At 46.0% G+C, this 14,411-nt stretch overlaps 1 protein-coding gene across 2 annotated transcripts in view; it reads left to right on the forward strand.

Moving 5' to 3' along the window:
- Positions 1-14,411, forward strand: part of NUP210 (nucleoporin 210) — a 138,594-nt gene that overhangs the window by 53,950 nt on the left and 70,233 nt on the right. For both annotated transcript variants that reach the window (XM_036445567.2, XM_036445568.2), the window contains exons 11-14: positions 1,445-1,582; positions 2,706-2,861; positions 4,577-4,775; positions 9,046-9,191. In XM_036445567.2, coding sequence (XP_036301460.1) covers positions 1,445-1,582; positions 2,706-2,861; positions 4,577-4,775; positions 9,046-9,191 — 639 coding nt within the window. The remainder of the gene's footprint in view (positions 1-1,444; positions 1,583-2,705; positions 2,862-4,576; positions 4,776-9,045; positions 9,192-14,411) is intronic.

A 14,411-nucleotide genomic window follows, 5' to 3' on the forward strand; every position in this document is an offset into this window, starting at 1 on the left:
CAGTATGCAAATAAACCCAACCAAGATGGCTACAGCCACAGAGAGCAGGAGGGAGGCTTGGGTTTCCCAGCAACAGAAGAAACCAAGCTTTCTTTCTGCCCTTGCCAGCCTAAGCTTCCACTCAAGGCTACAAAGTTTCAATTATAGAAGGTAAACAAATCCAAACAGAAATGCCTGCTGGGCCACAGAGCAAGCAGGAGACTTGGCTCCACTCCAGGTTACAAAGTTTCAATTGTAGAAGGTAAATAAATTCCAGATACCAAGGCCTCTGCTTGGGTTGCTAGGGGGTGTGGCTGGCCTGCAAATCACCACAGGCCCCTCACTCAAGCTGCCCCATGCCCCAAGGGTACCCCCATCCTGATCCAGGACACCCTTCAGGGCAAACCAGCTGGCCCCCACCCATGCACCAGGTCTCTATCCTAGCCAATAAAAGAGTAATATGCAGATTGACCATCACTCCAACACACAATAGCTGCCCCCATATAGTCAAATATAGCTGCCCCCATGTGGACACAGATGGCCACCACAAGATGGCCAGGAGGAGAGGGCAGTTGGGAGGCACCAGGCCTACAAGGGAGGGCAGTTGAGAGGGACCAGGCCTGCAAGGGAGGGAAGTTGGGGGCAAACAGGCTGGCAGGGGAGCAGTTAGACATCAATCAGGCTGACATGGTAATGGTTAGGGGATGATCAGGCTGGCAGGCAGAAGTGGTTAGGGGCAATCAGGAAGGAAGGCAGGCAAGCAATTGGGAGCCAGCAGTTCTGGATTGTAAGAGGGATGTCTGACTGCTGGTTTAGGCCCAATCCCACCAGGATTGGGTCTAAATGGGCAGTTGGACATCCCTCGAGGGGTCCCAGATTGGAGAGGGTGTAGGCTGGGCTGTGGGACATCTCCCTTCACTGGGCTCCATGCACCAATTTCATGCACCAGGCTTCCAGTATGCATATAACTTCTTTTGTTAATCTCTCCCCAGCTTCAAAGTCTTTTCATTTTTTCCTGTACTTAAAAGGTCAATCAGTTTTAGGTGGGAGCAGTTCTTTACTGATGGGAACATTGGCATGACTGTTGTCATCTGCCTACCCTGCACCAACCTCTAAGAGGCAGCAGAAAGAAATGGCCTTGCACTGCACTGCAATTCCTACCCAAATCTTTCCTGGGGGCTTTGGGCGAGTTGTTGTATCATACCACACCTCAGTTTTCCCATTGTAAAGTCCATTCTGTCAGGGGGTCCCTGAGGATGAAGTCCAGCAGCATTTACTCCAGTGGTCATTACAGAGCCACACAAAGACATCTCCAAGGAGATGGAGAGTCTGCAGGTTATCTGGCATTTCCTTCCCACTCTCCTTTAGTTATTGATCCCCAGGGAGGGGCAGAGGTCTGCTTGACTGGGAAAACTGCTACAACCTGGTTGTCATGGTGATCTGGGGCACCCTCACCCCCTTGTAGGATGGAGGTGTCCACATGTTACAAGTGCCTGTGTGGAACCAGCAGGAAGTGGAAATTCACGTACCCATCAACCTCTATCCCAGCATCTTGACATTTCCGTGGCAACCAAAGACAGGCGCCTATCAGTACGCGATAAAGGTAACTGGAAGCTCCTAGCTGCACTCCTTTGGGTGTTTCCATGGGATTAAGACTTTATGGACATTATGTTTCATCTAATATTATCTTCTAGGAGCTGAAGAGAATTTAAAATCAGAGAGTCTTTATTCTTTATTTCTATCACAGCTGTGCATTTTGATAATCAGAAGGAAAAAAAAAATCCTGAAAAATAAAGTAAAGTAAAGAAAACCTGGACTATGGATATAACTTCCATATGCATTTGGTGTTCTTTTAAATTATTGATTTTAGAGAGAGTGGAAGGGAGGAAGAAAGAAGGAAAGAGAAATGTTGATTTGCTGTTTTATTTATTTATGCATTCATTGGTTGATTCTTGTATGTGCCCTGACCTGGGATTGAACCTACAACCTTAATGTATTGAGACAATGCTTTAACCAACTGAGTTACCAGGCCAGGGCCACATACATTTGTTTTTGTAAAAAAATGTGTTCCCAAAGCAGTGTAAATATTCGTAGAGAAAAAAATTGAAATATAAAAGAAAATGTCTCCAACCTTGTTATTTACCAAGTGTTCCTGGGCATTTGTCAGCATGGACTGATTCCTTTGGGCCTTTTGAGCCCTTGTGGGCAGCCTGTTCCTTATCAGTCCCCACCTCCCTGGCAGTGATACAGGTGTCCTGTCTGTGCACTAGTGCCCACTGCACTAGTGCCCTCTTGGGTTCTAAGGTGGTGACCCCTGTTCTTGGGAGCTGCTGGATTATTGTTTACTTCATGACAGATGGTTAGTAGTGAGCAGGGGTGTGTGCTGGGAGGGGGCGTTGTGTCTGGTCAGAGGCAACATCCTGCACCTGGCTCTATGGTCTAGGGTCCATCCATTCCAGCCTGAGCTCTGGGAGGTGTCCCTGGACTCTGAGGCCACTGTCATGGACATGTGGGTGTGTACATCAGTCATAGATCCCTAGGATATGAGGACTAGACCAGGGTGGAGTGTGGAGAGAGCGAGGGGTGGATGTCATGTTTTTCCTTGCAGTGGGGGACACTGACCTGTGAATCTGAGTAGGTGTGAGTGGAGGTGAATGTGAGTGGGTGTGTGTGAAGCAGAGAGAGACCATGCAGGTGCACTGATTAAGTGATGATTTTTCCTCTAGGCCCATGGTGGGAGTGGGAACTTCAGTTGGTCTTCATCAAACTACATGGTTGCCACAGTCACCGTCAAGGGTGTGATGACCACAGTCAGTGACAAGGGACTCAGTGTGATCCAGGCTCATGATGTTCAGAACCCGCTCCATTTTGGGGAGATGAAGGTGAGACCTCAGGGGCCAGCACAGCCCGAGGGGTGGTGTCTCGGCCTCAGGCGTAATTCATATCACCCTTTAACCCTTGATCTTCACCTGTTGGCTATAGATGAAGTGGTGGTGGGTCAGGCCCTACCCCCGCCCTTGAGGAGCTCCCAACTGCATCAGGGAGATGGGAATGGCATCCCACACTAGGCAGGGGGTGGGACCAGAAGGGCCAGGGTCAACATAGCTGGAGTTTTTGGAGTGGAGACCAGAAGACAGAACACAGGAGATAATCAAATGAGCTATTCTAGAAAATTGCCAGACCTAAAATATACGACTTTCCAAATTGGAAGGATTGCTGACTGTCAGGTTGTAAGTGCCCAGTGAAAGGAAAGCCCAGGACTTCAGGAGACCTGGCCCAGCCTCTCCTCTGCTTCTTGTTCAGATACAGTTAGGAGTCCCCTGTCCCAGGGCTCCATACCTGGCTTTTGTTCAGTGATGTGGGACCATCTCACTCAACAAAGGCCACAGATGGGAGTGGTCATCCGCAGCTGAGCCTGGTGGCCTCTTGACCCCACTTCTTTCCTTCTTCCCTGACCCTTTCATTACTTCACTTAGGGCAGAAATCGAATGTCCATACATGGTGTGTCTAATCCTGACCTTCTCTTTTATTATTTGGGAGGTTGTTGATAGGCTATTTTGTCTTTTTATTGTCACACAAACACACACATCCCTACCTTAAAATTTATCTGAGTTTTATATGAAGAAGATTGTAATAGAGACACTTTAGTTACAGCATAATTGTGGAATATTTGGATAAATTCTAACCACCTGGCCCCTCCCCATCTCCCAAGCTTCTTCATCTCAGTAAATGTGCCACCTTCCACCCAGTTACTCAGCCAAAAGCCAAGGACAATTCCCTGATAGGCAGTGTATAATGGTTAGAGCCTGGCTCTCAGTGCTGGACTCCCTGGGCCAGAAACCACCATGCTTCAGCTCAGATAGGTTTTTTAACCTCTCATGCCAGTTTCTTCATCAAGTATTGAGGTTGGTAATAGAACCTTCTTAACAAGGAGACTGAGAGGAGGCAATGAGTTAGCAATATTCTCCCAACTGAACCTGGAGTCTGGTGAGTTTCCTTTATACAAAGATTATTGTTTTTTTAAATATATTTTTATTGATTTCAGAGGGGAAAGGAGAGGGAGAGAGTGATAGAAACATCAATGATGAAAGAGAATCATTGATTGCTGCCTCCTGCATGCCCCATACTAGAGATCAAGCCCACACCTGGGCATATGCCCTGACCAGGAATAGGACACCTCCTGGTTCATAGGTCAATGCTCAACCCACTGAGCAACACCTGCTGGGCAAAGATTCATTATTTTTGATGATGGCTCTCTCTTACCCTGTACACTGCCATCTTTATATTTTTCCAATTTGCTGAGCTGGTACATGCCTCAGGACTGTGGCTCAGACCATCCCTTTTCCCAGAATGTCTTTCCTCAGACTTGTGGCTCTCAGATCTAAGCTCCTACATCACCTTCTCAGAGAGGTCTTCCCTGACAGCTGTATCTCTTAATATCACCTCAGTCCTCAGCACACAGCCTCAAGCTCCTCAGGCTTGGTCTTCTCACTGATGTATATTAGGTACCCAGCACACAGTACTGTTAGTAAATCCGAGCAGCACACCTTTTCTCTTCCATGGAGCCTGATGACCTAATCAACTCCCTGTCTTCTAGGTGTATGTGATTGAGCCCAGAGGCATGGAGTTCACCCCATGCCAAGTGGAGGCACGAGTGGGCCAGACCCTGGAGCTACCCATAAGGATCAATGGCCTAATGCCCGGCGGGGCCAATGAGGTAGTCACCCTTAGTGACTGCTCCCACTTAGACTTGGTGGTCGAGATGGAGAAGCAGGGCGTATTCCAGCTGCTTCCAGGTAAATTAGCGCTGATGAGCAGGCGCCATATAGCAATGGGTTGATGCCTTGTGTTCAACATGGGCTTCTCTAGACTCCTAAATAGATGGCTTGAGGCAGCAGAGGTCACAGCATGAGAAATGGCATTTGTCTCCTTGTGCTCCATCAGCAATGGTCTCATTTGGATCTTCCCTGCCATGTGCCCTATAATGTCACTGTGCTCTCTCAGCCTGTTTCCACATCTCTAAAATGTGGTATCATACTAATTAGAATTGCATGTCACAGTGCCTGTTGCAGCACCTGTAATGCAGTAGGTGCTCAGAATATACTGTTGCCTAGCCAGCATGGCTCAGTGGTCGAGCATGAACCAGGAGGTCATGGTTCTATTTCCTGTCAGGACATATGCCCTGGTTGCGGGCTCGATTCCCAGTGTGGGGCATGCAGCTGATCAATGATTCTCTCTCATCATTGATGTTTCTATTTCTCTCTCCCTCTCTCTCTCTCTCTCTCTCTCTCTCTCTCTCTCTCTCCTTCTTTCTCTCTCTCTCTCTCTCTACCTTCCTCTCTAAAGTCTATATATATATATATACAATATATATATATATATATATATATATATATATATATATATATTAAATAAAAAAGAATACACTGTTGATAAGGGGATTTGGTTAGGGACAGAATTGCAACACCTTTGAGACATGCACAGTCTAGCCCTCCAGAGCCATGAGCGCCCCAGGCAGGGTTTGGGAGTGGTGGTGTCAGTGGTGTTGGTGGCAGTGGAAGCTTGTTAGTTTATAGGGTGTCAGCCCTACCAGGTACATGTAAGTGAGCCTCTGTATATGCACTCCTTAGACTTCAAAACCATCACAGGAGGAGGAACTGGTGTTGGGCCATGTGTCAGATAAAGAGATTGAAGTTGTGTAGCCATCCAAGGTCACACCAGGGCACAGGATGTGATGGTATGCAGATCCCAGTATGTTTGGGATACTGATCTGAAACCTCAGTCCTCCAGGGAAGTCAGCTCAGGGGCAGCAGAGAGCTCCTCTTCGATGTGCAGATGAAGAAAAGCAAGGACTGTTGAGCCATTGAGGAAGGAGTAAGGTTTGAGCGGGGGTGGAAGTAACAGGGAAACAAGAAACAGCATTCAGTGGGTGGGGCTCCTGAGGTGGGCATGTCCAGGGTCCTGGAATGGCTGAACTTGTTGGTTCTTGAATTGTGGAGGGGGCTGGAGGGCTTGGACCTCAGTGTCCAGGCAGTGGGGAGCCACTGACAGTCTGTGAGCAGAGGAGTTTGGCTTTATCCTGGCGGGGCTGGGAAGCCTAGTTGGCAGAGGTGTTTGTAGACTGGCCTAAGGTGCCAAGCAGCTTTCTACACCAGCATCACAGCGTGGCTACCCATGGAGCCCTGTGAACTCGGAGCTGCACAGAGGAAGGACAAGCTATGCCAGTCCTCTCTGACTATCTATGAGAAGCAGCTGTGGGAGATCTTAAGCATTCTCAATGAGGCAACAATTTAGGGTGGAGGAAAACATTAGCTTAGCATGTGGGAGAGAGTCCTGCTGGCTGCAGGAAGGAAGCCTGCCTCCCTAGTTCCCCACATGTGGCCTGGAGGGGAATGGGCAGGCTCAGCCCAGGCTCTGGGTAAGCATCCAGGAGTCCAGGAATAAAGGACAGGCTTTGGAATTCCACTCTCCTGGGTCAGAACACCCCTTCTTCAATATTGGCTGAGTTGCCCAACCTCTCTGAGCCTTGGATTCTTCGTGTATAAAGTGGGGATACCGGCCCGTTGCCTGCTGTGAGGGTTACAAATGAATGTCCCTCAGCCCAGAGCTGGGGTTTGGTCCTGAAGTCAGCAGCTGAGACAAATCCTATGGCAGCAAAATTTCCCTTAGCTCCTTACGTGTCCCCCAATGTAGAGTACATGTGGTCTTGTGAAGGCTTGTGGTAGGGCCCAGGTAACATGAGAAGCCTAGTCAGGGTAGAAAGGCAATGGCATCATGGAAATCCGTGGGACTCAGGACCAGATGGGGTCAGTAGATTGAGTGACACCTGCCCCAGGGCACTGGACGCTCATAGAATAGAAACATGAGGGCCAATGTGATCCCAGTTAGGCTGACAGGGTCCTTCTCTTTCTCCGTCTCTCCCCTTAAGTGCATGTCCTTGTTCTTGACCAAGTGAAGACATACCTGATGGAACTCAAGCCCTGGTTTTCAGAAAGGGCTCAACCAGGATCCCAGACAACACTCCTACCAGCACCGTTTGAGTAATTTGGAGCCTCACCCTCTTCCTGCTGGACTTGCCACTGGAATGGGGTTCAGGGGAGGAGGGTGACTGCTCATGGATATGGAGTTTCTTGCTGGGGGTAAAATGCTCTAAAATTAGTGGCGATAGTTGCACAACCCCATAAATATGTTAAAAACAAAAACAAAAACAAACAAACAAAAAAAACAAAAACACACACACAGAATTGCATGTGCACTGTAAATGGATAATTCTGCAGTATGTGATTTATATTTTAGTAAAACTAGTATTAAAAAAAAACTAAACTATGGTGGAAAAAATCAGAATGGTATAGTGATGGCCCCAGGAATGGCTGGGGATTGCCTTGGAAACAACATGAGGGACCTGGGGTGGTGGGGGTGGTTCTGCACGGGGGGGATTGGGACTTCTGGATAGCCAGAATTCATGGTCTGGTCTGTGCATTTCACTGTGTGTAAATTTGAATTTTAGAAAAACAGAACCACAAAGAAGTATTAAACTATAAATAATTACCTGCTTGTTAAAGTATTTAGAATGAAGTGTTCTAATACCTGCAACTTACTTTTAAATGCATAAAAAATAAGATCAGTCCTGGCCGGTTTGGCTTACTGGATAGAGCATCAGCCTGCAGACTAAAGGGTCCCAGGTTCAATTCCAGCCAAGGGTATATGCCCGGGTTGCTGGCCCGATACCCTCACTCCTCCAGTAGGGGGAGTGCAGGAGGCAGCCAGTCAGTGATTCTCATCATTGATGTTTCTATCTCTATTTCCTCTCCTCTTGGAAATCAATAAAAAATATATATTAAAAAAAATAAGATCAATTGATCAATGGGTAAGGGATGGGTAGATAATGTAATAAAAGAAATAAAGCAAAATGGTAATTGTAGAATCTAAGGGGTGGCAATATAATTTTTTCTAAAAGTTTGGAAAGAAAACAATAGAACTCTGCTATATTCCCACTAGGATGGCCTTTTTAAAAAAAAAAAAAAAAAAAAAAGGTGGAAAAATTCCAAATATTGGCAGGACCCTGTCATGGGTCCTTGACCCATGGCCATTAGAAGTAGTATAACTTGTTACAATCATTTTGGGAAAGGTATTAAACAGTAATGTTGAAAGCTGAACATACGTATGATCCTAGGCAATAGGGATAAGGGGTGCACATATGGCATTCTTAGAGACACACTCAACAGAAAGGCCGAAATATGTCCACCTAAAGAAACATGCACCGAAAGAAATGTTCTCAGCAGCACTGTGTGCCATTGTGCTGCCTGGGAACAGCCCAGTACTTTGCAGTAGCATGGAGAAATCAACTTCACACAATAGGATCATGTATACACATGTGGTTAAAAGATCTACAACATGCATATCATAAGGAGGGATCTCACCATTCACACTTAGTTGAAGAGGGCAGACAAAGGAGTGTAAGCTCAGTGGATCCCTTTGTATAGAATAGCGAAGCCAGCATAAGTACGCTGTGCTGTTCAAAAGCAGAACAGTGGTTCTCCTTTGGGGAGGAGCTAGTGTCCGTGGGAGATTCCAAGGTACAGGTCACATGTTTTTTTGTTTGTTGTTGTTGTTGTTTTTTAATATATTTTATTGATTTTTTAAAGAGAGGAAGAGAGAGGGACAGAGAGTTAGAAACATCGATGAGAGAGAAACATCGATCAGTTGCCTCCTGCACACCTCCTACTGGGGATGTGTCTGCAACCAAGGTACATGCCCTTGACTGGAATCGAACCTGGGATCTTTTAGTCCACAGGCCAATGCTCTATCCACTGAGCCAAACAGGTCAGGGCACATTGTTTCTTGATCCCAGTCCTGGGTACAGGGTGTGCTCAGTTTATGGGGGCAGAGGTGAGGGAGAGGTCATTGTGAACTGTATGTTTCTGATGATTGTACTGTTTGGTATGGGAATTATAATTTTACATTAGAAAGTCAGGTGTGTGTCAGCCCAGGATAAAAGGACTGTCTGCCTGTGTGGTCTTTCAGCAAAGGCACATTCAGAGTGACTATCCAGGTCTCTTCTTGCAGGGTGGCTGCAGCCGGGCTCTGAGCACTGCAGTGGTGTCAGCGTGAGAGCCGAGGCCCAGGGGCACACTGTGCTTCTGGTGAGTTACAAACATGGCCACATCCACCTGAGTGCCCGGATCACCATTGCTGCCTACCTGCCCCTCAAGGTGAGCCCGGGGCCCCTGCACTCCAACAGCTTCCATGATTAGAATTATTTATTCATTTGTTCTGGTGAATTTGTGTTAAAGCCTTGGTGATTCAGAATAGCTTTTAAAGCAGCGATCTCTTTCTTTGAGTTTCAGGCTGAAATGAGGAAGTATGTAGAAGAGCAGTACTTAGTGATTCCTGATACCCATGCAGATGAAATGTTACCCTCTCTGGGCCTCTAGGGATTAAGACAGAGGGGGTGATCTCTAGAGTTACCCTGCAGGGTCTCCACAGAATCCTAGAAAGGAGACAATGGCCCTGGTTTGTGAGGCCTCGGGAATCTGGGACAGGTTTGGATTTCCCCCGTGCCTGTCAGGTAACCATCAATCATCCGAGTCCCCCTTTGCCCATCCATGGCAGTTACAGCACTGAGGTCACAGCACACTGCCTCAGGGTTGACATCAACCCTGAGTTTGAATCCAGGTCTGATACCAACTCTGTGGCTTTGGCTAATTTAACCAGTTAACTGCCACACATCCAAAAATGCTTTTACCTTGTTTGCGTCTATAGATGCTTATGGCATACAAAGGGTTAATTTCTCTGGGCCTCAGTTTTCCTGCCTGTAAAAATGGCTAATATAGTCCCCACTTCATAGGGTTGTGGTGAAAACTAGTTGAGTTATGTGCAAAATCGACTTAAAACAATGCCTAAGGGGTATTGAGTGCCCAATGAGGGTTAATAATTAAAATATGAATAAAAAAGAAGCCTTCACACAACAGCTACTATGAAGCAGGATTTTTCATGTATCTGTTTCTTACTTTGAATTGTGCTTCTCACACAGGAGGCCCAGAGAAGGTAAGCTGGCTCCTTTTCAGGAAATGGCTGACAGCATGGCCTGGAGAGGCCCCCAGGCTGGCCCAGCCAGTGCTTGTATTCCCTGACACCATCAAACTCTGGGACAGCTCTGGTCACCTGGGTTTCTGACTCTTACTCATTAAAGTAAGCTCAGTTACATCAGAATTGTTCAACTCAGGCCCTAGAAATAGTGCCTGATATAACTCAGACAGCTTTTTCTTAAATTGAGGTATAATTGACCTATAACAGTGTATAATTGACCTATAACATTGCATTATGTATGTACAACATAATGATTCAATATTTGTATATATTAGGAAATGGTTACCCCCCTAAGTCTAGTTGTGATCCATCACCCCCTATAGTTAAATATTTTTTTCTTATGATGAGAACTTTTAAGCTCTACTTCATTAGCAACTTAAAAAGCATGTAATACAGCCCTGGCTGGCTTTGCTCAGTGGTTAGAGTGTCAGCCCAGGAACTAAGGGTTGTGGCAGGTCTTGGTCAAGGGCATGTACCTCAATTGTAGATTCAATCCCAAGCCCCAGTCAGGGCATGTACGGGAGGCAACCAATTGTTCTGTCTCTCTCTCTCTTCTCCTCCCTTACCCTCTATCTAAAAATCAATGAGAAAAAAATATCCTCGGGTAAGGATTAAAAAATAAAATATACAATACAGTATTGTTAACTATTATCACCATGCTGTATATTATATCCCTAGAACTAATTTATTTTATACTGGAAGTTTGTTTAGACTACCTTTATGTATTCCTCCCCCAAACTCTCCCTCACCCTTGTAATTATCAATGTGTATTCTGTATCAATGAGTTTTTTATTCCACATATAAGTGCGATCATATACTATATGTCTTTTCTGTCTTATTTCACAGAATAATGACCTCATAGTCTATGCATGTTGTTGCAAATGGCAGAATTTCGTTTTTATGGCTGAATAATATTCCATTTATATATGTAACATATTTTCTTTATCTATTCATTCATCAGTGGACACTTAAGGTTTATGTCTTGACTATTGTAAATAATGCTGCAGTGAACATGGGGGTGCCAAAATCTTTTCAAGATAGTGTTTTGTTTCCTTCGCCTTCATTGATATCCAGAAGAGGAGTGGTTCTGTTTTTATTATTTGAGAAGGGTTGTTTTATTTAAAATGAACAAGTAGGGAAAATGTGTTCAGAGTTAACCATCCAGGACTGAACTCAAGGTCTCTGAACTCCCAGACCTAAAATAGCAGATCCTTATAGATGTTTTACTAGGGAGAAAGGGCCCAGCCCTGCTCCTCTACTCTAGCCACCCATTTATTTAACAAATATATGAATACTTACTCTGTGCAGGTCCATGCTGGTAACCTAAACAATACAATATTGTAGATAACACACAGAACCCCTGTCCTCATGAATTCACATTCTAGCAGAGGCAGAGGTAGAGAAAGACAGTAATAAACCAAATAAGTAATGTATTTGATATATGTATGCCATGGAAAAAGTGTGAAATTATAAAAAGCATGGGGCAAGGGAAGCTGGCAATTTAAAATTAGGAGGTCAAACTCCCCTCCCTGATGAGGGCACTGGATGAGGTGAAAGGGCTTTAAGCAGAGCTGAAGAGAATGGAAATTCCTAAGATGGCAGTGGTCATTCTTAAGGAAGCCCTGCCACAGCTTGCCATAGCCACCCACATCCCGCCACAGCCCACCACAGCCTGCCACAGCCATAGCCGTCACAGCCTGCCACAGACCACCATAGCTGCCCACAGCCCCCTGCAGCCAGCCATAGCTCTCCACAGCTGCCCACAGCCCACGACAGCCCTCTATAGCTTGCCATAGCCTGCCACTGGGCGGGGTGTTCTGCCAGGACCCTCCTATGAGTTTCTGTATGGCCCTCATGAGTGCTTCTCCAGATGACTGGATGGTCTGATTACTGGGGTATTTAGCTAGAACATCGGGGGCCCATAACTGAGCTCACTATCCCAACATAGGATTAAAGTAGAGGTAAGGTAGGCATGTCCCCAATCAAGGCAGCTTCCTGACTAGACAAATAATAGAAGAATATGGGACTCTTCTCCTTTTAACTCTCTTATGCCTTCATATCAGTTAAGATCAGGTAACAAAACTCAAATAACAGTGGCCTAACTCAGTGGTCAGCAAACTGTGGCTCGCAAGCCACGCGCGCCTCTTTGGCCCCTTGAGTTTTTATCAAAGGCCAGCTTAGGAGTACATAATTAAGTTAATAACAGTGAACCTACCTATATAGTTTAAGTTTAAAAAATGTGGCTCTCAAAAGGAATTTCAATCATTGTACTGTTGATATTTGGCTCTGTTGACTAATGAGTTTGCCAACCACTGGCCTAACCAACAGAGAATTTATTTATTGTTCACACTGAGCTCTTAGACAGAGCTAATGTGGCAGCTCCAGAGTCATCAGGGACCCAGGTTTCTGTCTCTACTTCATCATCCTAGTATGTGGCTTTCATTTTCAAGGTTGCTTCATGGTCTAAAGTTGTCTGTTAAAGCTCCATCCATCCTGTCTGCATTCCACGTAGCCAAAAGGGGAAGAGCTCCCTCTCAGCTGAGTTCATTTCCTGTAAGAGCCTTGTCAGAAGTTTAAAGCAGCAGTTTCCACCTGTGTTTCACTGACCAAGACTTAATCTGTTGGTCACACCTAGGGACATATTTTAGCTGGGATATTTACTACCCTAACAAAATTGGGATTCTTTCTCTAAGGAATAGAGGAGTATGGAAACTGGGAAGGCAGCATTCATTGCTACAGCTTGTGCTGGTACATCCATCATTTTTCTTTGCAGACAGTTGCTGGGCAGGTGGCACGTACAGACCCAGGCTGGGGAGACAGAGCTCTAGGGATAAATCTCACAGTCTGTGCTGGGGAGGCTGCCAGTGTATGGGGAAGATAGACACTCAGATCATTGCAGCGAACATAGTAGAGAAAATGAAGAGTCCTTAGGAGGTCACTGATGAACACAGAAATAGAAGGAGGACAGGGAGGCAGGAAATGTGGCTAGTTGGGGGAACCAGAAGTAGTGTGGTATATCTTGGAGTGAGATTAGAGACTGGTAAATCAGAACAGGAGGTTTTTGAAATTCGGTTAGGAGATGGATGTTCTTATCTTGCAGTAGGCAGTTGGTGAAGGTCTCACATGACCAGCACTATTGGTAGGGTAGGGGAATGTGCATGCCCTGGAAGCACAGTGTAAGGACTCTCTCTATTTGATCCGCAGAAGAATGATCCACTTCAGATCTTGTTTGCACTGCTTGCCCTCCCCCTCCAAATTACATGGTATCTTCTCTCTCTGCTAGGATCATAGTAGGGCTTGGCAGTGACCTGATTCCCTCTGCAGTTAACATCCCAGTCACTCTTTAGCCTTTGTCTGCTGAAGGAATTTAGAGGGTCTGTCTCAAGAGATTAAAAATGGCAGAGTAAGCAGATACTGCATGGACATGCTCCCAGGAACAAACTGGAATTACAACTAAAATACAGAAAAACTTCTGGAATAATCAATGAAAAACTTGTAGGAGAGACCCCTGATACCTGAGGACCAAAAGTGGAGACCCCATAGAGACTGGTAGGAGGAGCAGAAGCACAAAAGGGCTGGCTGGGCACCCACAGATAGCAACCAAAGTCCCAGAGAGATATCTCAGCTGTGTGGGGGATTGCCACTGAGAATTCTGGGATCTAATCCCCAAGCTGGGCCCCCCAGCAGAGAGCACCAGAACTGAGAAGGGTACCCACATAACATCTGGCTGTGAAAAGCAGCAGAGTGCTATTTGCCAGGAAGTGACAGCTGAAAATTCAGGCACCCTCTTAAAGGGCCAACACACAAAATTCCCTGTGGAGCCACCCACCTTGTGCACCAGCAGAGGGAGGGTGAAGTGGATTGAGGCTGTGAAAGCAGAAGCCAGGACTGGAGACTGGGGGAATAGAGCTAAGAAGGCCGGCACACCAAGTTTCCTGGGCTGAGTCATTTTCGCACTCAGCAGAGGACATCTTTCCCATACAGACATTTACCTTGCCTGGGGGAGACAGTTGACACACCCTTTTGGAAAACACCTTGTCCTGAGGCTACTTAAGAGATTAAAAATAACAATTAGCCTCAGGTGGAAGCAACTGCCACACCCTGTTGAAAAAAAACCTCTCACCACACCTGAGGACAATTGCCTAGGGGGCAATTCAAATTTGAATCCTATCAGTCTGTAGGCAAAGGCAGTTTCTGGAGGCTTTGAGTTTTTGCCTGATCTAACTAGTCAGAAACAGCCTTTAACACTATTGTGCACTAGAGATTGAGAGAGAGGCATAGAGGATATACCTAATACAGAGTAACAAACCTAAAGAGACATCCAAAATAAGGAAACAAAAAAG

Source organism: Pipistrellus kuhlii, unplaced genomic scaffold, assembly GCF_014108245.1.
Source record: "Pipistrellus kuhlii isolate mPipKuh1 unplaced genomic scaffold, mPipKuh1.p scaffold_m20_p_2, whole genome shotgun sequence".
NCBI lineage: Eukaryota > Metazoa > Chordata > Mammalia > Chiroptera > Vespertilionidae > Pipistrellus > Pipistrellus kuhlii.